This window comes from Equus quagga, chromosome 19 (assembly GCF_021613505.1).
Source record: "Equus quagga isolate Etosha38 chromosome 19, UCLA_HA_Equagga_1.0, whole genome shotgun sequence".
NCBI lineage: Eukaryota > Metazoa > Chordata > Mammalia > Perissodactyla > Equidae > Equus > Equus quagga.
In genome coordinates, this window is record NC_060285.1 from 22,876,137 (window position 1) to 22,903,609 (window position 27,473).

A 27,473-nucleotide genomic window follows, 5' to 3' on the forward strand; every position below is an offset into this window, starting at 1 on the left:
TGTGGGTGTCTGTCTGTCTGTCTCATTTGGAAGTCAAGCAGATTTTCTGCAGGCATGATGATTTAATCATCAAGTGAGCTGAACTAATCAGACAAAGCCCATTTGTTCTGTTGTCTCAATGATCAATTCAGATCCTCCAGCTCCCTAATAAATTGCTTGGCAGTCAATCCAAATTAACCAGAGATATACATCTATTTGACTTTGCATATAGACAAGACATTAGCCATGAGACCATTCCAAGAAGTAAATTCAAATTCTAAGTTTAAACACTCTTGAATTTAAGCCCTTTTATATTGAGACAGTTTACAAAACCTTTTCTCCCTGCAAAAATTCTCATAAATGAGTGTAGTGTTACTATTTTAAAATTAAAACTGTCTTTTTCAGCTTCTCCGTGACTATGAGATTTTGCAAATAGCCATGTAAATGATTATAAAATAGAAAAAAAAAGTGTTTGAAAAGTTGCATTTCATTAAAATCCTAGCTAGCTGCAATTTTTTTCCTCTCAAATTCACGATTTAAATTATTCAGTTTTGGTTTGCCCAAATGCAGTCTTTTTTTGGGAAACAAAAAATAAGCCATACTTATGTAAGATTCAAGTGCTTCATAAAACCACATTAATACTTGTTTTTTGAAGGTTGTGTTTGGGAAGGTAGCATCTCTTTCTTTTCTCCTGGCCTCCTTAATTAGCATTTCTCGTGTGCGACATTTCTCTTTAGAGACGCTGCAGTTAAGGAGCTAAGGATCCTGCAATGATTTTTACCTCTGCTCGTGGTTTCCCAAAGGGAGCCTGTAACACATTCTGTCCATGTTCGTGAGATGTAAATATCATGTTTTATGAACCTTGTTGAGAAAAGAGATTAAACTAAATAAAAACAAGAAATGCCGGGGAAAGGAAGCCACTTTCATCTCAAGATGAAAGTTAGAATATGAGATTTCAGCATTTGAGGCATTGGGCCTGAAATAATGTTAGTAAATTCCTTTAAAAGTTAAGATTATAATACTTCTGTGGCAAGCAGTCATTTTTCATCTATTGGAAGTGCACTTTGGTATTTAAATTCTTCATCAAAAATCACAAATTACTTGAATCTCATAAAGATTGAACTAGAGATTTCAGGAAGATTTAATTTAAGCATGGGTGGAAAAAATTTGATGTAATCAGTAGGTGTGATATTAACACTGGCATTTTCACCATTAATTATGCATTTCTTGGATATCAAGTGCCTACTACGTGAATAACATATTAATTAATTAATGACATGCTCTACACTATCATTATTCTTGGACAATATAATAATAAATTACCAGTTTTTCATCATATGTTGTTTTTCTGTCCAGTTTAATATTACAATTATCTTAAAGTGAAAGTGAATAATTCCTCACTCTGTGAATGACATTGTATGTAGGTCATGAGTTCAGTGACAGTTGCATATTAAACCCACTTTCTACCAAATACTAAATCATTGTTTAGTGCTTGGTTTTCTTTGGAGACTTGTAAATTATAGTGAATTATATTGGCAAATGGGGATATTTTCCATTTGATAGTTCAGCATCTACTTTTTAGAAAGCGTTGCTCTTCTTTTCTCTTTTTGTGTCTTGCTCTCATAAATTTGATCACCAAGCTTGCCAATCTGATGCAAAATAAATATACTACTTCATTTTTTCAGGCAATGTAATAAGTAGAATTTTTTTTCTTGGACCATGACTAACTTGATACTGTCATTCAAAAGGTCTGTTGCTGTTGTTTGTTTTGAGATGTCTTTCTTCTGGTCTGGTTTCACTTAGTTTTGAGCCACCTTCTAATATGCTACATGCTAGGAATACAAAAGGGAATCAGGCTTATTTCTGCCTTCAAGAAGATTTTGCTCTAGCAGAGTAAAAACCTAGCTGTAGCACAGTGTGATATGTGGCAGGGGGTAGATGACAAGGGTATTAGTAGAAGTTTCATCTTTCACAAAAGTAATATTTGAACTTGGTTTTGAAATATTGACAAATGAGTAGGGGTTCACCAAATGGAGAAGAGGTGAAAGACATTCCAAAAACAAGGCATAGCTCACGTGCCTTAAAAACCTGAAGGAGGAGTCCCACTTTATTACAGATTAAGTGTTCTGGCCCCCAAAGAATCCTCCACCCCTAGAAACATCACTTCTTTCTACATCTTTAGAAGATAGTTTACAGCAGAGGATCTCAGCTCATCCACTGCACAGGTCAACCTGGTCACACATCATGGCCATCCCTTTCCTTGCCAGGATGGGAGGACAGGACCAGAACCATCAGCAGCTAATGACTCTCCAACTTTTAATGACTCTCCAGCTTTGGGAATCATGGCCAGCCTACTCAAAGAGAAAGGAGAGGAAATTAAAAGGAACTCACCACCCCCCCAAAGGATTATTTTTTACAATAAACTCTCCATTAACTGGACCTTTTAGATAGCTAATGTTTTCATCCTTTGCTTTTAGTGCAAGAGACAATGACAAACAACTGCCCCTAAGAATTTAGTAAAAACTTCTGGGATGCTGCTGGGGCCAGTGTGCGTTTCTCAGCCATCTTCTGCAGCAGAACTGTGGCCCAGTGACAAATGGTCTTCACAGAGCATGACTCAGGTAGCATGCAGTATTCCAAATATCCAGGAAAGAATTAAGAACCATCAATAAACTGCACTTAGGCAAGGGAGGAAAAAAAATTTTTATCTAATAAAGTCAATGCTATATTAATATATTATAAAATATATAATATATATCTAATATACCATATATGATGTGTATGTATTTAGGAAGAATTCCAAAAACGACTCCAACAATGGAAAAAAAAAGTATCATTTAACCATAAGATACACTCATTAAATAATTTAGTGAAAATTTCGTGCATTCTATATGCATATCATTGTACTAAAGTTACTTAACACACCATTTCGTTATCTAAAGGTAATTGAAGTTGTTTCATCTAAATATGCAACATTGAACCACTAATGCAGCCCTTGAAAATTACCTCAATTGAAAAAAACGTTTTCATTATCTGGGAATCATTACTGACTGGCAGAGATTCAGATTGCCCTCAAATTTCCCATTCTCTTTTCCTGGCCGGAGCCTGGCCTTAATGCCAGAAGAGGCATTAAGGATTTTGGAACAATAGTGAGAAAGTGAAAAGAATACAGTTGTGTCGCTTAATGACTGGGATGTGTTCTGAGAAATGCGTCGTTAGGCAATTTCATCATTGTGCAGACATCATAGAGTGTCCTTACACAAACCTAGATGGTGTAGCCTACTACACATCTAGGCTACATGGAACTAACCTTATGGGACCACCATTGTAAATGCAGTCCGTCATTGACCAAAACGTCGTTATGCAGCACGTGACTGTATAAGAAAAATTGACAATCATTTCTGTGGTAGTTATATTAATGGATAAACTTGAAAAGACTTAGAATAAACTGCAGGACTCGTACTATAATAAATAAGGTACCAGTCATTTAGATAAGCACACAGCCTTACATCTAAATGAGTCTCTGGGAAAAGACCAACAGCTTTTGAGCAGAAGATGTGAACTAAGCATCATGCTAAGGACTTCTGTTGAAATTGTCTCACTTAAGCCTCACAGCAACTCTGGGAGAGACATGGCTGCAGGATATAATGAGTATGAAGAGCATGAATTTTGGAAGTCAGAACTGGACTCAAATACCGGCTTTGTCACCTACTTTGGCAAGTTCCTAAAATTCCTGAGCCTCAGTTTATTCATTTCTAAAATGCAGATAATTACCAACCTTTAAGACTGAGTGGTGAGGTAAATGAGATGATTTGTTTTGAAAAGTCATTTTATATGTGTGTATTCCCTTCCCCTCTGACCGTTAGTCTTGGGTTCTTTCCACTAAACCTCTTCACGTATTCAGCTAAAAATTCAGATATCGCTGAACTGTGGCAAAGTCAGATCTCCCCCCAACTTGAACTTGCACACTTGGTTTCTTTTGGAGCCTTAGTGTAGGACATTACATTTATCCCTGTTAAATTGCATCTTTTTGGTGTCAGCGTGACCTTTCAGACTGTTGAGGGAATTTTGTATTTTACATTGGCCTATTACTGTATTAAATATCCTTCACAGCTTTATGTCGGAAAATCTGATAAATGTTCCTCTTATGTCCACTTTGATGCCATTAATAAAAATATTGAATAGTGTAGAATCCAGGGGCAGAGCCCTGTGGCATTCAATCAGTGGTCCCCCTGCAGGCTGTGATAGAGTCATTCATCACGCCTCTTGGGTGTAGATGTACAACCAGCTGTGATTCCACTTAATTTTGCTCTCATGGAGCCCACCATCTTAGAGATAATGAAAGACTTCATCAAGTGCTTTATTGGAGTCAGAGACACTGTATCTATGGCATTCTCCTGGTCTGTCAACCTCATACTAATAACCCTGTCAAAAAAAGGAAATTAATATAGTGCAGCAAAAACTTATTTTTAATGAGACTGCTGAAGTTTGGAAAGAAGAGTGGCTGATGGCACAGGGGTTGTTACCAGCGAAAAGGCACCTGGCCAGTTGCTGAGTGTTTCTGGTTGTGGTGTTGAAGCGACATTGATGAGCTGACCAAGTTCCAGGGGTGGGCTCAGCCTTCTGCTGCAGAAATTGGACTTAATCAAAACATTGAATGAGTTACCACTTACTGAGATTCATTTTATGCCAGGCACTGTGCTAAGTGCTTTTGCTGTCTTAGCTGTCTTATTTGATCCTGACACCAAGAAGTAAGCATATTTTTTAACCCCATTATTTTGGATGAGTTAGGTGAAGCTGAGAAAAGTTAAATAATTGGCCCAAAGTCATATACAGTAAGTGCCAAAATCAAGGATAACATCCAAGTCACCCTGACCCTGAACTCCCTTTTTTTGGTTTGTTTTTTTTTTGAGGAATATTAGCCCTGAGCTAACTACTGCCAATCCTCCTCTTTTTTGCTGAGGAAGACTGGCCCTGAGCTAACATCCATGCCCATCTTCCTCTACTTTATATGTGGAACACCTACCACAGCATGGCTTTTGCCAAGCGGTGCCATGTCCGCATGGAACCAGCAAACCCCAGGCTGCTGAGAAGCGGAACATGCAAACTTAACCACGGCGCCAACGGGCTGGTCCCCTGAGCTCTGTTCTTAATCACCATGCCCTCCTGAACAGATTCTGTGCCTCAGTGGTGTTGATTTAGTTGACAGAAGAACAGCATATCAACAAGATTTCCAGTCTGTTAATGTCTGGTGGGAAGGATTCTCTGTGATCAAAGGCTCCCCAACCCCCGTCTGCAATACTTTCTTTGCTGGTAGTATCTGGGTACCGAGAAAACTGATTCTGTGATTGCTGCTTCCTGGTCACATGATATTGGAGGAAAGGGAATTTTGAGGCATGTCTCATTTGGATCAATACAAGGCTTGATGAAATAGCCTTCTCCCAATGGCAGAGAATACCTCTTAAGTGATCAAGGAGCTTACCTACTCCAGATTCGAGCTCTCTTTCCTGACAATACTTCCAAGCTTAGGCTTTCTAATTGTCTTTTATCTGTTTTCATTGCTTGAATCTGCCTTCTGCCCTTACTTCTATGCCCACCTCACCCTGACCCATACCTTCTTTGTTCAGCTGGGTTTCACTATCACTGATGAAACTATAATCAAATTGCCTGTCTATTCCATTGGCTCTTTCTGGGCCAGAAAGTCATTCTATCCCCATTCACTTTGTTGATGTGATTAATTTAATGCTTACAATGCAACTTATTCCCTAGTGCTTGAGGGAATCTCATTATCACCACCTGTTACCCCTACAGACCCCATGTTGGCTCCTCGTGATCTCTACACTCTTCAAACAGTCATAGACCATTTGCTGTAAGCATTTAGAAAGCATAAACATTTTTACCAAAGCATCTTAACTAGGAGGGTTAAGACTCTTAAAATATACATATGGGAAGTCATTGGTACTAACATATGGCAAGTCATAGGGATTAATTTATTATATACATATAACAAGGAAGATCCTACTCACTCATTAGCCTATAGCTAAATAGCACTGGACACCCAGAGCAAAGCTGCCCTCTGGATCACATTTCCCTTGGAATATATTAGACACCTTGGAGTTCATGTGTTTCCCATCCTTTAGTCTAGCTGGTAAATGGTACACTCCAGGAGGTTAGTGGTTTATCTCTGGAGCAACCTGAATTATAGCTTTCAGGAATGGCCTTATTTATACTACATTTACTGAATACTGACTACTGAGTGTTTTCCCCAGCATTATTCATTTTTTTAACACCTTCATTGCAATATCATTACAGATCATGAAAATCACCCTTTTTAAGTATAGAGTTCAATGAATTTTAGTAAATTTATAAAGTTGTCCAACCATTAGCACAATCCAGTTTTAGAACATTTCCATCACCCTAAAAAGTTCCCTCATGGCCATTGCAGTCAGTCCCACTCCCATTCCTACCCTAGACAACCACTAATCTGCTTTCTCTAGATATAATTTTATATTTTCTAGAGACATCATATAAATGGAATCATACAAGTCATCTTATGTGTCTGCTTCTTTTACTTTGCATAGTGTTTTTGAGGTCATCCATGCTGGAGCATGTATGTGTAGTCTCTTCCCTTTTATCACTGAGAAATATTCCATTGCATGAATACACTACATTTTACTTATCCCTTTGCAATTGAAGAGATATTTGCCCAGTTTTTAGCTGTTATGAAAAATGCTATTTAAACATTCATTTATAAATCTTTGTATGGACATATGTTTTCATTTCTCTTGGCTTTCTACCTAAGAGTGGACTTGTTGGGTCATATGGTAAGACACTGGGTCATAATTTGAGAGATTAGCAGTTCTCCAAAAAGCAGAGGTACCATTTTAGATTCCCACTAGCAATATGAGGGTTCCAGTTTCTCCAAATCTTCATCACCACTTGGTATTGTCAGTCTTTTTTATTTTAGTTTGTTTTAGCCATTCTAATGGATATATGGTGATTCCCAGTTTTATTCTGTTATATGATTCTCCAGGAGATAAGGAAGTAGATAGCCTACGGGGGTGGGGGAAATAATGTAAGATAAAGGATTATAAGAAATGTCTCTCTCATTGTCATCCTGCTTTCTTGTCTTGAGCCTGTCCTTGGGACTAACAAGATCTGCTTTCCTTTGAAGTACTTTTTTGAACCCTTAACATCCTTTTTCCCTTCAATACATGGGCCAAAATATGATGAACACCCTATTCTCAAGTGCAGTAGTAGCTAGCTAGACTAAGTAAACTCCATGGACACATTTTTAAAACCTTAATTTTAGCCAGTTTTCAGTAGATTTTGACCTCCTCCCCCACCAAATTCTTTTATCAGAGCTGCTGACAAGAAACACAATTGACTAGTTTGAATTCATTGCCTCTTTCACTGTTCTGCCCTCTGATGAAAGGTGTTCTGTGCCATTTAAGTAGCTGGACAGCAAGCAGGAGGCAGTGACAGAGCAGAAAAGAAGACCACTTAGAACCCAAACATTGAATGACCAGGCCCTCACTTACCTAGACTGTCTCTTGAGATTCAATTTGTTTTAAAGCTTCTCTTTACAAATATGTATATAGTCACATATTTTCCATATTTCAGTTTAATTTACAGTAATGAACATGTGTGAATAGTGAATTTGGTTAAACGTAATTTCATTTACAATACTGAGGTCATCAGTCATACAATATAATACATCACGCATTTTATGGTCTCAAAAACTGAAAGAAAGTGAGTTGGAAAACACCCTCAACAGCCATAAATATCCTGCATGGTTAGCAAAATATAAGCAAAACTGTGGCCTCTCTACTTCTTAAGATGCAGAGCATTTTTATGTATTAATAATGCTGCAGAGATATTTGCAGTTTTCAAATGATATTAGCCCATCCTATCTCCAAGAATAATTTCAAATGTGAGACATAGCACATATTTCCCATTTTCTTTTGCAGCAAATTTTTTTCTCTAATAATCCCGATGGTTGTGTTACTGAGCAACGCTCACCCAATTTCTCCTACGAAAACCTAATTTGCAGCAAGCTGTACTTAAAAGTAACTCGCAGGGAAATTTGTTAGGAGCTGATTGGTTGGTTGGTTTGTATGTTTTTAAAATCTTCTGGAGCAATGTTTATGTGAAAATATAATCAGAAAATTAGTACCTTCATCAAGAGGTAATTCAGAGAGCTTTACAAATAAACCTAAGATCCTCATTGATTACAAAAGAAGGGTTTCTACCTCCAGAACCCTTAAATGCTCAGAGGCAATTATACCATTAAGGTCTCTCTTTCCACGCAAAGATTATCTCATTTCCTCATAATTAGTATTTCCTGTTTATTGAGACAGACTACGTTCAGAAAACACGCGTCCTCCCCTGCGCCCTCTCCTCACTCACTTTTTCTCACTGTCCTTTGCACCCTCTGGAGCTATATAATTCAGAACCTCTTTTCCACCCCTAGGTTAACACGGTTGTATTTTGATGGCATCTGTCATACAAATGGTTATTTGCTGATTACTCAGTAGCAGTTGCTTTGAAAAGTAATAGCAGAAGGAAAAGAAAATTTGGAAAATCTAGTCAGAGGGATTTTTTTAGATGAAGTGTTAGAGGTAAATTGAAGGAGTTATAGATGGTGGGAGAAAAAGGAAGTTTTGCATCACCCATGGCAAGACTGTGTAAAGGAATTAGGTGCTAAAGTTCAGAAGGAATAGAAAACTGTTGAGAGTAGAAAGGGAAAGAAATAGGATATGGATGTTCTTTTCCTTTCCTCTTTGCCTTTTGGAGACATCTCCCCAACTTCATTTGCTGTCCACTGTGAAAGGGGTCAGATTTTAGGTTTCAGGGATGCCCCTTTAAGGTGTACTCATGTGCTAGATGCTATGAGGGACCCTAGGATGCAGTGACACTGTATCTGACCTTCCAGAGTTTATAGTCTGGTTGAACAGGTAAGACACACACATAAAAAGAGAGCTAGCCGTACACACCAGGGTGTATCAAGTGTCCACAGTGCAGGGTAGCCCATAAATACTAGAGAAATTCAGAGACAGAAGTTGCTGTAATCCAAAGTGAGAAAGGAAATCTTTAGGTGGATCTTGATTTCATCCTTGAAAGAGTCTAATGAAAAGGAGGGGTGGAGATATTCTAGAATATGCAGAGTTGTTGTCTCTGTGGGCCAAAGAGATGTACATGGCACAATTGGAGACATGGAGGAGATTTGTCTGGCTGGAGTTAAAGAAATTTTACGTAATAGGAGTGGAAAAGTGAAAGGCATGGTTCTTGATCTAAAATCTACCCAGAGATATCCATAATTGCACATTTAAATAGCAAAGACAATGGGGCCAGCCCAGTGGCGCAGCAGTTAAGTTCACATGTTTCACTTCGGTGACCAGGGGTTCACTGGTTTCGGATCGCAGGTGCTGACCTATGCACCGCTTATCAAGCAATGCTGTGGCAGACATCCAACATATAAAACAGAGGAAGATGGGCATGGATGTTAGCTCGGGGCCAATCTTCCTCAGCAAAAAGAGGAGGATTGGCAGCAGATGTTAGCTCAGGGCTAATCTTCCTCAAAAATAAACAAAAAATAACAAAGATAATATACAAAATTTTGCTGATAAGGTTGTTCAAAGAGAGTGTAAGAAAGTTTTAAGTGTCTGTTAAACTTAAAGGAGACATAATGCCTTAGTTCACTGCTTTATAATTTCCAAAGCAATTTTCTAGTTGTTCTCATTCAATCCACAGAAATCTCTTTTAGTCTTGGAAGGCTGTGTAGACATACATACTTAGATAGATACTTGGATGGATTATAGATAGGTCAGTAGGTAGATGGATGGATGGATAGTTAGATGGTTGGATGGATGAATAGATGGATGGATACAAACACACATACATACCTAATAAGTACAAATATATACACACACCCACATTTTTTCCACCTACCGAATTGAGAACCCTAGAGGACTGAATATTTTTTCTTCTTTGTGGCTCACAAATTGCATAACGTGGTGGTTATATGTAAAGACATCCAGTAAATGTTTGTTGAATAAGACTATTATCGTCCCTTTAATATCACAATGCAAATGTGTTAAAGGTCATTTAGCTAGAAGAGTCAGGGGAAGAACCAAATGTCGTGACTTTCTGCTACGGAGGTCCTTCTATCCACCATACCATGCCACACATGGATTATTACAGCCCAAGAAATAAGAGAGAGAATGTCATAGTCAAAAATGGAATTCAAGTTCAAATGAGGATTTCTGGAATTGTGGGAGTTGAAATTGGATGACACATAGTCACTTTTGCCTTGATGCTCTCAGGTAGAAAGTGTTTAGAAATTATTACCAAGGCGGGGGGAAAATCCTTCACATTTAATTGCAATTTTAGATCTGCAGATGAGATCAAAGCAGATAAACTTCCACCTCAACTTCCATTCTGGGCGTTTAAGACCATCAGACTCCTCAGAACGCTTGCAGTTTTGTTAGAAGAGGCCACTCTGAAGCCACATGTGCTCTCTGACTCTTGCATGGGAGCTGTTCTCCTTAGTTGGCAAATAGCTAGAGAAGGAAAGAAGGAATAATCCCCATAAAATAGAAGGGGGGTTCCAAATGCAGGATGAAGCTATTTCATCCTAAATACCATTTAAATAAAAATAAAATTAAAAAGCCCAAAATAAAAATTCCTCCCTACATAAAAATCCAGAAATAAAAAGGATGCCGTCCTATGGTAGTAATAACTAGATTGGCCTGTGTGCTCAGCATTGCTCCATGTGTGATCGCTGGAGGATTCCAGATACATGTATTATTTCACGTCCGTCAGATAAATCTCAAGTCCAAAATATAACAAATGTAAAATGTGACACTGAGGAACGTTATGTGGATTTGTGGTTTTCCCTGGAGGACTTGGTCTAGCCGATAATAGATGGATTGAGATTTCATGTCGAACATGGAGACAGAGTGTCGCCACTTGACTTTTCTTCATGACTCATGTGCATTCTTGCAGTTTTCTTTGGTGTTTTTCATATTGTGTTTATGCACACATGGCACTGAAAATGTAAGCTGTCACGTGATAGGATATTTTTTTAACATGTGATGTGTTTGATAACCGGAAAAGAAGCACAAACCAAATTTCCAACAATAAGGGGAATGGTTAATGAATTATGACATGCTTCTCTAAAGCCGTGATATGGTAATATGGAGTTAATTGAAGTATCTACTGAGAGTTGTATATGTAGGAAAGTCCTTTAGCTTTAATACTGAGTGAAAAATTTAAGGTGAAAATTGTACTTTATTATGGCTATGACAAAACATAATCATGGGGACAGAATAAAAGGAAATATATCTAAATGCTAAAAGCCTATGGATAACTTGTTTTCTTATTTTTTTTGGATTTTCTATCTCTACAATGGGAAAGTAGTATTGTCATTATAATCAAAACATTGTTTAATTTCTAAAAAGTAGATAAAGAACATGTTTAGTTTATATCACGTTAAATTTAATGTTTAATTTATATCACATTAAATTTAAAAAGGAAAAAAAAGTCTAAGTACACTGACAGTCCGCATTGCTGTGACAAGTATTCTGATGTGGAAGCTATTGAATGTGAGGGTAATATCATGATATTGTCTAGCAGAATTTCCACAGCTAAACCCAGAAACATAAATGACAGTGACATATATTATAGCATTGTCGCTCAGCACCGTTATTCTCTTGCTGCTAGGATTTGTGATGGGGATTATGAAGTTGTCCTGTTTAATTGACACTGGAGAAAATTCCTAGAGGCAGTTGCTATTCTGATGAATGGGTACCAACATGTGGCAAGCCCATGTTGATTCAACAGCATTCCTTGCCTTTGACCCACATTTCTTATGATAATTGTAATAAAAACCATTAAGAAAACATGCAGTAACTTTTGTTTCTTATCTATTGGAAATCAGCTGTTAGAACCACATTCTTATGCTCATGTGTATAATAATTTTTTGTTAGTTAATGGTTTAACTATATAGTTATTTATGCCTGGTTTCTCTGAGTTTCGCCTTTGAGTCCGCCAGATAATTTGTGGCAGAAACTCAATAATGTTTTTGAGTTGAACTCAGTTGGCTCAATATCTTAGAATAACTAAATCCCCAATGTATTGCCATTTCTTTACCTTTTACTCCCATTGGGCTCCTTTTACATACAGTAAACTCTCACCCAAGCAGTAATGAAAACTGTACAGAATTCTTCTCTACCACCATAACCATTGCTCTGGCTTTTTGAACACTGAAGGTCTGCACACTGACTGGTCATCAGTATGGTGCCTGGGGTGGTAGGATTCCACTACTTCCCTATCCACTTACAATGCTGATCAGATGTCAAGTTGTTCTTACTCAGGGCAAATCCAGTTGCCTTTGGACTTGACTTTTCCATAAGAACTGTCTTTCTTTGGAATATTCTCTGTTATTGTCTTGCCAATTGGATTTCTTATTGTCGATTTGGGAGTTTTAAAGCCAAATGTCACCCTCCCTACCATCTACTGTTAGCCAACTTGGATTAACTCTTGGGTTGACCAGGATTTCCTATCATTTGTCAATATATGCATTTCACAGGGAATTCTGCAAGGTAACTACCTGAGATCTTTTGGCCTGTAGCTTAACACTGCTCTGAGCCTTGTCCAAAACTGAGGCTGTATTATTTTAATGTTTTCAGATGGTCAAGACCCAATATAAATGTTTTAAACATGAAAACTCGAAATAAAAAGAACCATCTTGGAGCCAGCCCTGTAGCCAATTGGTTGAGTTCACACACTCCACTTTGGGCAGCCCAGGATTTCGCTGATTTGAATCCTGGGCGCAGACACGGCACTGCTCATCAGGCCATGCTGAGGCAGCATCCCACATACCACAACTGGAAGGACCCACAGCTAAAAATACACAACTATGTACCGGGGGGCTTTGGGGAGAAAAAGGAAAAATAAAATCTTAAAAAAAAAAAAACCATCTTAAGAAGCATCATAATGGTGTAATCAATAGTGTAGCTAACGCCAAATGGTATAGAGGTTAATAGCAAGAAGAAGAGCATGCTGAGTGGTAAAGAACAGGTTAAGAATCAGGTGCAGGGGGCCGGCCAGGTGGTATAGTGATAAAGTTCATGCACTTTGCTTCGGTGGCCTAGGGTTCACAGGTTCGGATCCCAGGCGCCAACCTAGCCCCACTTGTCAAATCACACTGTGGTGGCATCCCACATAAAATAGAGGAAGATTGGCACAGATGGTAGCTCAGGGTGAATCTTCCTCAAGCAAAAAGAGGGAAGATTGGCAACAGATGTTAGCTCAGGGCCAATCTTCCTCACGCACACAAAAAGAATCAGGTGCAGATCCTAACCATGATACCTGCTAGCAATGTGACCTTAGACAAGTTGCTCAGTATTTCTGAGTCTCAGGTTTTGCATCTCTAAAATGAGAATGATAATGTTATTGTAAGGATTCAATGAGATATTTATACACAGATGCACTTGGCACAGTTTCTAGCACATCTAGAACATAGCAAATGTTCAATAAATGGTAGTTATCATCAGTATCTTCTGTGATATGGGATCATTGCTAATAAATAAGGAGTTACCCAAATGTTCTTGACACAAATCATCACTCTGTGTTAATTTGTACATTATCTATCTATGCACTCTTTTCTGGGTAGTTCTGTGGAGGAGGCAGTACTGAAGCTCCAGGGTAAAGGAATTCCTCAGCTAGCCTCCTTTAATTGGAGATGTAATGGTGTGCATGGGAGAATAACATACGTTCTTTTAGATTTGGTCTAGTATTAAACTAATAGCTAGAAACCAGACCCGTTCCTCCCACTCCCTGTCACTTCAATGAGGGCTTTTCCAAGTTTAGCCAAATCTCTTCAAGCAAAGCACCAGCATATTTGTTTGACATGATGAACTTTATGACCTTGTTTCTCTGGGTCAGGATTTCCGTGCATCCTTAGCACCCATTAGCTGAGATAAGCACACCGTGAAGGATGCATCGCCTATGTGCCAGGCATTCCGCTGGTATTCTCACAACTTCACTTTTCATCCTCCCAACAACATTTGAGACTGGCATTAACTTCCTCACTTTACAGGTGAGAAAACTGGAGATCAGAGAAGTCAGGTAACTCACCCAAAGTTGACTCGTGGTAGAGTAAACCAAAAGCAACAATGGAGGTTACACCAGCTCAGTTTTACCGCAGTTATTTGTCAATATAATTTTGAATGTCTTTATTACTATAAAAACATTTCTTAGCAGGACTCAGGGGCCTAAGGTAGCACCATCAGCATCAGGTCCGGTTACCTACAATCCCTGAAGGCAGTAGGGATTTCACGGGAGCAATTTATGTCTGATAGAAGCCTTTGGCAAAGTAATTGAGAATGAGAATGAAAGGAAATAAAATATAGTGCTTTTTGACTTGTAAAATACACTTGAAAAGGTTAATGCTATATTTTTCTGCAATGATGGAATTGTTTGATCTTGATGCCTTCAAAAAAGAGAAATAGGGAGCTGGCCTGGTGGCATAGTGGTTAAGTTCGCACGCCCTGCTTTGGCGACCCAGGGTTCGCATGTTCAGATCCCAGGTGCAGACCTACTGCCACTTGTCAACCATGCTGTGGCCGCATCCAACATAAAATAGAGGAAAATTGGCATAGATGTTAGCTCAGCAACAATCTTCCTCAAAACAAAAAGAGGAAGAACGGCAACAGATGTTAGCTCAGGGCCAATCTTCCTCATAAAAAAAAGAGAAATCATACAGGAATTTAAGGGCATTTCTCTGGATCATATAAACAATGTTGCCTGCAAGTTATCAGCACTGGGATCACGCTTATTTGGCATATTTATAAATCATCTGAATGGAGGAGTATATGGCGAAATTCCAGATTGGCAAAACTACCCAAGCTCCTCCAGGTAGTGAAATGCCAAGCTGGCTCATATAAATGCAGAAAGATAACACAGGGCTATATGAGTGGGCAGAAGGATGGCAGACAGCCTTCTGCATGGACAACTGTAAGATAAGGAGTTTAGGGAGAAATAATTCAAACCATCCTTCTTAGATTAACGGGCTTTGAACTATCAGCTGTAACAAAATTAAGAGATTTTACAGTCAGTATATATTTTAGTCCCTAGTTATTCCTACTGTAGCGAAAAGGCAAGCCAAAAATCAAGCGTGCTTAGAAAGGGCCTTTTCAAAGGAGAACTAAAAGAAGAAAACAGTATCCTGCTCGAATGTAAAGCCCTGGTTCACTTACATCTGGACTCCGGTGAGCAGTTTGTTCAACGAACCTTAAGCAGTTGTGCTAGGGTAGGAGAAGTTTCAGAGAAAGTCAACCAAAATGATCCGCGGCACAGAGAGCTGCTTTCTGAAAACAAACTGCAAAGATGAGGATGCTTCAGCTTTGGCAGGGGAGGGTTTATACATCATAGGAGCGTGGTGCATGTGGACATTCACCTAGATTAACATTTACCATCCCAGTCATCGACAGACATGGGTCAGAGAGTGGATATAAAAGGCGTAAAGCATAATGCTAGTTTAAAATCTAAATCGATTTAGGCAGAAAGCCCAATAGGCTAACTGATAAATAGGCAAAAAATTCAAGGTGGCATGGGATGAGTGCCAAAGAAATGCCCACCTCTCCCCCTTAAAACTTGGAAAGAAAGACTTTTAACAAAAATCATTTACACAACGGCCAGTATACTTTGGGAACTAATTACTCAACAAGAATGGTTATATCCTGGAACTACACATGGGCAGGGAAGGGATAAATACATTTTTTAAGAATGGATTTATAATATGTTGTTTTAAAAAGTCAGTAATATTTGGAGTTATGCTCAAACTTTGCAGTTTCCCTTGGAGTAGAACAAGCTTTGGAAATGGTATACCTGATTGAAATCCCAGAGCCACCACATACGAGCTCTTGGATAGGCAATTTGGCCTCTCTGAACCTCAGTCTCTTCATCTGTAAAGCAAGAAGCACCCCTTCCAGAAAGGAGTGTTGGGAGGATTGAAAAGGAGGGGTAGCATTTGGAAAGCTCCTGAAGGGGTGGGGACTGAGTCTCTTTGCAAGTCTTGGTTCTCTGTGTCATCTCTTCTACAGTGTGCCCTTTGCAGTACTGTCGGACTCAAAATCCCAGCCTGGGAGACTCTGAGTCTCCTCCAAGTAGGCAGCACTTGATTCTAACCCTTGTTTGCAACTTTTATCTAGATTAACATTTGTTCTTTCATATTCATTGAACCCCTATTATTTCAAGCATTGCTTTAGGCATTTGGGAAATAATAGTGATAAAGATATACCAGGGGCCCCGCTCTAGGGAAGCTGCTCTGGGGGAGAGGGATACACAAACACTACACCTGGAAGTAAAGTTACTTCAGAGCATGATAAAAAGAGGCTCACAGGGTAGAGCATGACGGGGGTTGAGGGCACAGTTCTTTCAGTGAGGAGGTGGGGGAAGGCTTTTGTGAGAAGACACCACTTGAGCCATATCGGAAGGATGAGAAGGTATCATTTGAAGATTTTGCAGGGAGCATTCCAGGCAGATGAATGAAGAGGCGTAGAGGCCACAAGGCAAGAATGAGCATGGAATGTTCAAGGAATAGAGGAGACTTGTGTGAGTGAGCATCCTGAATGGAGGGGAGAGAGGCAGGGACACACAGAAAGACAGAACAACCAGCCCGGTTGGGCCTTGAGGCCAGGTCAGAACTCCGATTTATTCTAAGAGCAATAGGAAGCTATTGGAGAGTTTTCAACTGGTCAGGGGTAAGACTTGACTGATCCTTTTGAAATGTCTTGTGGCTGCTGAGTAGAGAATGGGACTCTAGGGCCGCATGAGTCAAGGGAACACTGTCTCTCTTTCTCTTTCTGCCCCCACTACTCAGCCACTCTAGCCTTTCTCCAGGCTATTCCCATCTTTCTGGGCTCGAGGGGTCACACTGATTTCATACCACATCTCTCACGGTGCAGCAGTAACTTTACACAGATCTCTTTTCACTCCTTCATCTTTTAGGATGTATAAAAATTATTTTTCTCAGGGGTCAGCCCCATGGTGTAGTGGTTAAGTTCTGTGTGCTCTGCTTCAGCAGCCTGTGTTCATGGGTTCAGATCCCAGGCACAGACCTACACCAGTCGTCAGCCATGGTGTGGCAGCAACCCACATGTACAGTAGAGGAAGATTGGCACAGGTATTAGCTCAGGGCTAATCTTCCTCAAGCAAAAAAAGAGGAAGATTGGCAACAGCTGTTAACTGAGGGCTAATCTTTCTCAGCAGAAAAAAAAAAATTATTTTTCTCAAATGAAACATTTAACCCAAATATATGTCATTTCAGGTTTTAAAAATCAGTTTGATTGGCCACAGGAAACGTATTTTGGCATCTCTGGGAGACAGGCTGCACGACGATCCACCACAGAAGCCGCCTCGGTCCATCACCCTCAGGGTAAGTGCCTAGTGTGTTCACAGGGGTTGTTCCCCACTCTTATCCTCAAAATTATTTTGTGCAATAAAATAAAATGGCTGAAGCAATGGATCAGGAAGTACAGGCTGTTTTCCATGGAGCTTACCTTATCTGTATAAAAAACAATCTCACTTTTGATTGGGTTTTATAAGATAAGATTTATTTTTCTCGATTGGTTAAATACATATTTTTGAGATTTAGATACACATCTGACAGACCATCACCTTTAAGGAACCACTCCCGCTACTCCCATCCCACACTCCCATCTACACCAGGAGAGAGGAAATGAGTTTTCTGTCAAACTCCTCAAACCCACAGAAAGAAAATCGACCAAGGACCACAGTTAAGTAAAGATCAATTTGAAATTAACCTCAGGGTCTTCTGTTTTCAAAGTAAATATTATTCAGCTTTACCCACTTCAAAATTAAGAATAGAGAATCTAGAAGTTTATTTAATAAGCTATGTCAGCTATGTTTTAGAATTATGGGGCAGACAAACTAGGGAGAAAGCCCAAAGGAAGAGGGAAATAAAGTGTAAGGGGAAGGAGGGCAGGGAGGAAAGAGCAGAGAGAAAGAGAAAACAAGAGAGATGATTACCAGGCAAAATGGCGGCAGGAAGGAGTAGCTGGCCGTCACTGGATTTCATGGGGCCCATAAGAACTTTTCGAAAATTTATCATAAAGCTGGAATCTCCCTGACCAGTTGGAGAGATCCAACTCTGTTCTATTTAGCCCTGCACTTGCTTGCTTCTGATTCCCTTTCTGCAAATGTCAGAAAAGGTAGTGATAATAAATGAACACAAGCATGGTACTTTGAAGTAACCACCAGCGATGACATGCAGTAGAATGTGAACTTCACTCTTATCAGTGAACTTGAGCAGACAGCATCACTCCTGTCCATACAAGCAGAGGGTTGGGCCGGAGAGGCCCAAAAATAAGACTTTGAGTCTGATTCCATTTTAAAGGACAAGAAAATACACAAAGATTTCAGGGAATGCAAGAGAATTGGTCGCAGGAGGGAGCCATGAGGAAAATTGCTTACTGGGGGAACTGGGATACACTGGGATATTTGGAGGCTAGTTGGGCTTTGGGAGCAGTGAAAGTAGAAATAGGACCTGTTTTTTTCCCATCAATAAGAGGAGCTTCAAGTAAATTTAGGGGAAGTGAGCCTAGAACAGGATTGTTGTCTTGCCTTCATTTTGCTTTACAACAGGGGAGGGAGACATAGGCATCATCAGTGTAACCGTCCTAAAAAGGCTCCTTAGAGGAGTAATTTTCTGCTACTTATTCTACTCCCCTTCTCCTTATGAACCTCTTGCCCTGGCTCCCTGGAAGAGATTTAGGGGAACAACAGAATGATCGAAGACAGAGATTCCTAAGAGAAAGCGCAGGACCTTAATCTGTCAAGGGAGGTCCAGAGCATCCAGAGAGAAGTGGCCTGGAGAGTCGGCATGACCCAGTCCTCCTCTTCCTTGCGAACACTAGAGCCCAGCTCTCTGCCACCCCTTATCTTACTTCTGACCAGCTTCCCTCAGCTTGAGTCATTTTTGCTGTTGAAAAGCATCCTCTGTCGTTATAGGCATTGCTCTGTTATCTGTACATGTGACATTCTGTGTCCTCACTGTGTCCTCTTCCCTGCCTGATCGTCAGACCACTCTTTGGTGGACTATCAAGACCCATTGGTTCCCATTTTACCTTTCTCATCATGGCATCTACCATGGTGAGGACATTCTGTCCCATGAAGACTCAGTTCCTTCCCTTAGAAGCACACGTGATGGTGTTAGGGATGCCCAGCATATGTGTGCCTCTCTCTTGAGATCATCCATAGTGCTGGTTTAAGAAAACAGCCTGATTCTTTGTACTTTAAACCTTTGACCTGAAATATTTGGAGAAAAAGTATTGACTAGATCATGCCATTAATAAAATGGTGGAATGTCATCCATTCCTTGGCAGTTGATTCAAAAATGACGCCCCACCCCCACAGTTTGTCTTGTCAGTATTTCACAATTTTGAAACCAAAGGTTAGCCACAAGAACATGGTATTTATTTCATGATGTATTTCCATTCAGGAACCCAGTGGTAATCACACTCCTCCTCAGTTGTCTCCATCACTTAGCCAAAGCACTTACACCACTGGTGGCTCCCTAGACGTTCCTCACATTATCATGCAGGGCGATGCGAGGAGGAGAAGAAATGAAAACTACTTTGAGGATATTCCCCGATCAAAACTGGAGAGGCAGATGGCCCAGGTAAGGTGTTAAAAGCCTCTGTGATATTTTTGCCTTTCACCCATGTCAAGTAATGCATTCTAATATTGAACAGTAGCTTACAATGAATGCCTGTTGTCCACACCTAACTGAAATTTTACTATTTTATGCCTTGGCTTTCGTTCCCTACTCACTTGAACTAAACTGAAACAGACTTTTCTGGGAATGGAATGTATACACAGATCCTTGTTATCCATCCTTACTGAAGAAATTATGTCTGATCTCATTGCAACCAGAAAGTCTTTGCCCTAAAGGGAATAATACTGTGTAAGAATCAAATCATAATGAAAATGAATAATAAAAGTCTAGATTATAAAATGTAAATTTTATGAATTGGTTGGATGACAAGGCAGAAGTCTGGAGGAAGTATTAACTCCTCAAGTTGTTAATTTCCTCCCGAGTTGACACATTTGTATAGAATTGTACTACTGGGATGAGCTGCATCATCTCATATTGTCACCTCGAGTAATTGAAAATGGTGATGCTGCCTGACACAAATAACTGAAAAGAGAGATCTGTCATGCTCAGACCTCTCCATGATTTTGGTCTAGATGTCCATGTCTGCCCTGTCCGCAGAGAGACATCAGATAGATGTCTAGCCTGTCCTCTGATCACTGCTCAGAAACTTGATCCAGCCTTAACCAAACAGTAGCACTATTCTTAAAGCACATTCAGATGGGCAGCCAGCTCTGCAGTTTTACCCTGAGATTCAAAGATATGGATTTGTTGACAACTATTGGCAGAATCAACTCTTTTCATCCTCATTCTAGGTTCAGACTGACGTGTTAAGAGGCTTCTCTCTGCCTCCCACACCTAAGATGAGAATCTCGAGGTGAAAATTCGACTGTAATTGCTTTGCCTTGGTTGTTAAATATTTTTCTCAACTGTTTGGTGAGATTCTGTTTTTAAAAGCCTTTGGTAAACATTCTGTGCTGCTGCTCACGAAAGAAAAATGTGAAGAGAATGTTCTGGAAACCATGGCTGTTCTGCCTGCAAATGCCCTGGAGAGAGAGGTTCTAGGATACTGCATCTCCTTTCAGCTCCTTCAGTATTAAATGGTTCTCAGTGTTCTTTGCGCAGGGAATGGCAATGTTGGGATTATGGAGAACATTTTATTCAAGGGAGATGAAAAATGTAGGAGAGACAAGAAAAGAATAATTTTCCCTTTCTCTCTTGTTAAGTATTGTGTCTTAATCCTTATTACTGTTTTCACTGACGTTCTTTTAAATAAAGAGTCTGAAAGCTTGTTCCCCACACCGTTCATGTATTTCTGCTGTTTGTTAGCATGGGTGGATCACATACGTAGTTAAATTTCTCTAGTGACGGCATTTCAGAGATGTGGTTTGTTTTACCCTTGAGCCATTTGTCTTTATATATTAATACAAACTGGGTCTTTTCTGAACCCTTCTCTTCGCTGGTTAAGGGAGGAGTTTGTTAATGAGCATTAGGTGTTATCGACTGTGCCAACTTCAAGAACAGAATCACCTATCTGAGCTGCTCATATAATTTATGAAATTTCTCCACATAGTACAGGTTTTTCAAAGAGGAAATTAATTACTCCACTGCCTGTGTATGAAGCCTCAGAGGTACTCTGGCAAGATTGCTCTCTTACTTTCTCGTTGAGATTCAAAAGCTAGGGGCAGTAGTACCTCTTGAATAGCCTGAATCTTTTTTCTGTCACTCCTATCAAAATGCATCCCTTTCAGGAATTGTCTCGCCCTTGAGAAAATGGAATGACCTTGTATCTGGCCAGGTGAGAAAGGCCCAAAAGCAGAAAAAGTGAGATAAACAGGGAGATGGGATGTGGTGAGCAATGGAGGGTATGCGTGAATGTGATAACTTACCTGTGCTGTTCACTATGATCCAGTGACTGATGTGGACATACGCCTCCATCAGCAGCCGGGAGCTTATTAGAAGCTTTCTAAAATCCTGCTGCTCAATACAGCGCTTTTGCTGCAGAGAAAATAGGAGATGGCACTACAGGAATCTAATCAATAAGAAAAAGCCAGTCTGGGATTGCAACTCTAGGTTGTATTAATTGCAGTTTTTTATTTGTTTGTCTTGAGAATGTTTCCTAGTCTAGAAATGCCAAAGATAGTGGAGAAATGAATGCACACCTTTTAAAAATAGTGCCATTTCAAAGCTTTAACCTGTCAAAATCTGAAATACTCAGTGATTTTGTTTTGGAACGGTTTTATTTATGTGATTTTTCCACCAGTCGGTTGTTTTTCTTATTCTTCATTTTTTTGGTCATATGCTGCAATAATTTTTAAAATCTGTTTGCTTTTTTAACAACCTGTCATTCTCTCTCTAGACCACATTCTTCCCCGAAGTTATGTGCTCAGCCAATGAAGTTGAGTCTTCCTAAAAACTTGAATGAGCAATTAAAATTCCTAAAAGCAAGCAACTGGTCACACCTCCTTCCAACCAGGAGCTCAGTCCCTGAGGTTCTTTCCCAAGGGGTTTCTTCCAAGGGGCTTACTGTAGCTTGGCTAATGCTCGCGCAGCAGTCTGTTTCTCGTTAAGCCACTGACGTCCATCTTCAGACTCTTACTTATTAAAAGAAGGGAAAATGCAGTTAAGCGAAAATCACCAGGGCAGATCCGTGTTCTCAGACACCCCTCTACTTTTTCACATTTACCAGAGCCTCCACCAGAGTGATTTGGAATTCTAGCCGTGGGCCAGAAACCTTAAGTTCTTGGTGGTTGCAATAATTCAAAGGACTGTTGCCTTCTTCAAGTCTGCTCAACAGACGTTTGGAAGTGCTTTGCTTAACTTGGAAAAACCAGTGCTTAGAGTTCAACTGAGATAAATTTAATGTCCATTCTACCCATTACGTTTGTTTGTTGGCAAATATTTTTTAAAAGTAACAGTGGGGTTGGTGTTTAATTACTTGTTTTTAATTTGAACCAATATTAAAAATACCTGTCTTGGAATACAGAGGATGTTAAATATTGTGGCTGTTTCCTTTTATTCTGATATAAGCAATATTCTGGCATCAAATTGTCTTAAATGAATATGTGAGAGACAAAATTGAGTTCAATGCTAATAACATTTTTTAAACCACAGAATGTAATGATGTAAACGCATCTAAACAATAGGCTTCTTATCATGCTGAAAATAGCTTTTCCAGCCTATAATTCTAAATTGGACTCCTTTGCTCTGAAGTTCTGAAATGCTCCCATATTTCCGTACCCCTAATAAATAAATGTGGCATTCGCATTTGTGGCATAATACCTGAATGCATATAAAGCTTTTAAATTTTCAAAGGACTTTCACATCTGTTATCTCATTTTAGCACAAACAAGGCATCCTACACAACTATTCATGTGCGTGTAGCACACGGCAGATCAGCTTTTAAACCTGAGTTCTGTAGAGAAGAGATAGTAAATGAGAATATGGGAAGTATATCAGAAGGAGGAAAAATACTTCCAGGATTTAGAGCCTAACCACAATCTTTAGAAATTTTCTTGAATGATATTTAGGAGAAGTCCAAGTACTCTTAAAATGAACACTAAGGGAGAGTAATGGAATTAATAAAGTTTAAGGACTGTCACTGACTGGTTACCCCAAGGAACTCAAGGTGGATTTAGAAGCATTTAACTATTTTTCCAAATTGTTTTCTTCCTTTTGTTATATTAAGGAGATGCAATCACCAGCCACCCTGAACCAGGCCAAGCCTCACCACAGGAGCTGTGCCTCTGACCTTTGCCTTATTTTTGATACTAAGGTCTCTCCAGGAGGAGCTTAGGCCTTATTATGTAACCTGCAGTGTACGTGGAAGCATGTTTTCCGACTGAGCCTGCACAAGCAAATACCCACCTCTCCCCTTGGAATATTCATTCCCCATCCGAAATAAATGTCCCTGTTTCCCTTTGTTTAAGGAGGCCATGACTTTGGAAATGATTCCACATGGTCTCCTATTTGCTGCAAATATACTTTACTTTTTGAGACAACTACTCCTGTCATTTAACTCGCCCAGAGGTGAACCCCACTTTGGTTCAGTAACAGGACCACATTCTCCAAACAGAAAATACTTATGGAAAAATGAAATAATACTTCTGTTTTCACAAAATAAAAAAGACTCCCAACAGCAAGAGAAATACATATCTTTGTGCAAACTTTACCTCAATATTAATGAGGGAAATCCATAATGTAGAAGTCCTTGTGTTTTAAATGCTCCCATCTTAATAAAAATATCAGTATTGCCTGGGGCAGTTACCTTATCTGATGCACAGGAACCTGAGAAGCAGGCAGTCTCCACATTTAAAGACAAGGAAACTGAGAAACCACTTGACTTGGTGCAGGTCACACAGCCTGGAAGAAACCAAACCAGAACTTGCCGGGGGCAATATGAAAGCTTTGTCTAAATTGCTTCTAAATCATTAGAAAGTTGATTCAGTTGAACTTATTTCGGTTGAAAGTCTCGTATTTCTCAAACAGTTTTACTTCATCAGTATGAGTAGGTCAATTACTTCTTTATTTGAAAGCATTTTATGTATTATATTAGTTCTACAAATGTTCGTTCTTTTGATATTGTTAAAGGAAGACATATGGGAACTGAGCCCTGTAGAAGCCCTGCCATGGCCAGATCCGTGCCGGGGGTGCCATGTGCAGAATCTTGTTTAATCCTCACAACAGCCCATTCGATGCTCAAGGAAGGCCAAGGGAGTGAGTGCTTTGCCTCATGGCTGGTCTATGGCAAGCCTGGCCCCATGCTCTGTCTGCCTGACCATATCCTGGTTCCTCTGTGGCTCCTGTTACCCTCTGGGCTGCCTCTGTTTTAAAATGATACTGGTTCAACAAATACTAATTTCCCATATGCTACAGTAGATGACACTTATGTAGGCACAGCAAGCAGAACGAGGATAAAATCACTAGTAGTTTAGTGGAAACTTGGTGAGTCAGCTCATGGTTATCAGCATAAAACCCTTTAAATGCAAAACTGCAGTGTTTATTCATTGATCCTTTTAGTGGGGACCCTCCCTGCATGTCTTGGTAGAACTCTGCCCTTCTCCCATGTTTCTGAAAAGCTCTGTAGGGAGATGTGGGGTTTACTGCATATGCAGAGAAGTTCTTGCCTGTGGGATTTCTCCAAAGAGTGAATGCTGTTAGTGGCTTCTTCAGTTGGAGTTCTGATTTGGTTTCTTTCTGGCTGTGTGACCCGTACCAAGTCATGCAGTTTCTCTGAACTTCAGTTTCCTTGTCTTTAAAATGTGGATAAAGCCTGCCTTTCAGGTTTGTGTGTATCAGATAAGATAATTTATGTGAAAGCGTATTCTAAACTGTAAATCACTGTTTATAGATGTACATATATATATGTATATAGATGAGATGACCATCAATTCAGATATATCACCTGTCAGTCACTAACTCAAAGGTTGCTGATTTCATCAGGGGGCCAATTAATAACAAAGGTATTATTAGAAAAGTCAGTGGTCAGATGGTTGTAGCGTTCTATAAAGACCATCTTTTTGTTCCAATATTATCTGTGCTTACAGTGTATATTGAGAATGGAATTAGAATTTTCCTCGTTATTAATTTAATTGTATAAATATGAAGCTTGCCAAGGAGCATCTATCATGATGGAGAAGGGATCCATGCAATGATGACAAAGCCAGGGAAAGCAGAGGATGTGGAATAGTTCTGTGCAAATTCAGGTTACAAAAGTATGGAGCAAAGGGTATCTTACAATAACATGTTATTATTGTAACATAGTAAGATAAAACATTAAGTGAGAAAGAAAGGATTATTTTTTCCTTTAATGAAATTTAGAACTTGTTTGAAATATACAGCACAAAAATTCTTAGCTAGAGAAGCATTGATATCCCAAAAAGTGATGAGGCCAATGCTTAGCCATCTCTGGGAAAGAGAGAAGATAGTAATTTATTTCTTTTATACTTTCCCTGGGAGAGAAAGCCTCTTGTTCCTAGAAATCCTGTCCGCTGCTCTGGCATTAGGGGAACTTACAGAATCAGCCTTCAGAAAGTAGCACAACTATGTTGAAAGAAACAGCATTTTACAAGGTGATTTTTTTCCCCAAAACTAAACAAGTTTTCTTACTACTGTGTTACATCAGATTTTTTTTAAATGCCCATAAGTTAGTGGCTAGTTTTTAATTTAGATTTTCATCACCTAGCCACTACTCAGAAAGGCTCAGCCTGTCCATAACTTCAAAATTTTCTTCCGTGAAGATCTAAAGAGCAACTCCTAATACTTAAGCACAGACAGACAATATATAACCAAAATAAGAAAGTTAAGAATAAACTCAGTAAGCTCTTCTATCAGGAGCTTCCAATTTGACAGCTTGTCGAGTTGACAAGCTGACACACCAGCTTCAGAGATAACTTGGCATGTTGATGAGATCTGTGCCCTGTTTCAAGCCAGGAACTCTGGATCGCCAGCCCACTATTCCCCAAGGCATTATACCAAGCAAAAGTGAAAAACGTTGGTTTCATACTTGGAATTTAAACCTGATGTGTTGTACAATTTGTTTATTAATATGGACAGTTAATTGCCTCTTCTCAAAATATACGCTGCTCTCCCTGTGATAATTTTGGGGTTGAAAACTTCAATATGATTAGTGTCTTTCAGGCAACATTGAAGTGTTACTGTCCATCCTGTCCATTGGTCTTAGAATGAGGGAAGAAGTGGGAGAATCACTCAGATGGGTTCGTTTTTAGGTTTTGATACTCATCTTACAAGTCTCGATTCTTTCATTCTCTGTCAAGTCCATCAAGGAGGCAGATTATAGGACGAGGAATATGTTCTGACAGACCCCGGTCAGACCTAGACACTTCCATTCATTTTGCTAGAAAGCTCCAGTGGCTCCATCTTCCCTCCACGTGCTGGTACTAGACCAAGGTAAATATTTCCAATTAAACCCAGACCACGGGTTTCTTCAAAAACATCGATAGAAAAGATCCTATTTTCAACTGAATAAATAAGAAATCTGATGATACATAAAAACCCTATTTCAGTGGAATTGACCTTGTGATATTTAGCGTTGCCTTAGGCTTGCTGACATTGAGCAGCTTGTTCACAAAGAGGCACACCAGGCTATTTTTCCACTTATTAAATTTTTGGAATGTTTCTCATTATATTCAGTTCAGTTCTTGGGTCTTCAGGTCAGAGTTTTGGCTATTATAACCTGACCTTGATTTATTTTCAAGGGCAGGAGAAGTCTCTTATTCTCCTTCTCCCTCTTGCATTTCTTTTTTCTAGCGTAAAAAATAAAATAAAGGGAAGATTTTTTAATGTCTAGAGGAAATGGGACTGATTATGCGGTCCTGTCTCAGTTAATTCCATTTGTATATGACTAAAGTAATATATCAATAGGGACTCCTCTGTATGCATGCAGGTAACAAAAATCCAACTCAAGATGTCTTATGAAGAAAGAGGCATGTATTTGAATCATTTCATTGCAAAATCCAGGTAGACCTGGATCCAGGTGCTCATATGATGTCTCACTCCCCAGCTCTTCATGTCTTGGCTCTGCTCTCCTCTGGTTGGCTCTTTTCCCAAATAGGCTTTCTCTACATGAGGGGAGTTTCAAGTCCAATCCCTGTTCGACTGGAACCTACAAGAAAGAGGGCTTATCTTTCCAAGAGTTCCCCAAGAAGTCCCAGGATGGAGACCCATTGTTTCAGATCAGCCTGGTTTTGATCCTTTATCTGCTCTGAGCTAATCACAAAGGAGTGTGTGTGTGTGTGAGGGTGTGGGTGTGATGTGATTAGCCAGGCATAGGTCACATGCCTGCAGGTGGTGT

General features: G+C 39.6%; 1 protein-coding gene across 1 annotated transcript in view; it reads left to right on the top strand.

Moving 5' to 3' along the window:
- Positions 1–27,473, top strand: part of ANKS1B (ankyrin repeat and sterile alpha motif domain containing 1B) — a 1,013,016-nt gene that overhangs the window by 919,548 nt on the left and 65,995 nt on the right. The window contains exons 18-19 of the mRNA XM_046646005.1: positions 17,315–17,422; positions 19,508–19,687. Coding sequence (XP_046501961.1) covers positions 17,315–17,422; positions 19,508–19,687 — 288 coding nt within the window. The remainder of the gene's footprint in view (positions 1–17,314; positions 17,423–19,507; positions 19,688–27,473) is intronic.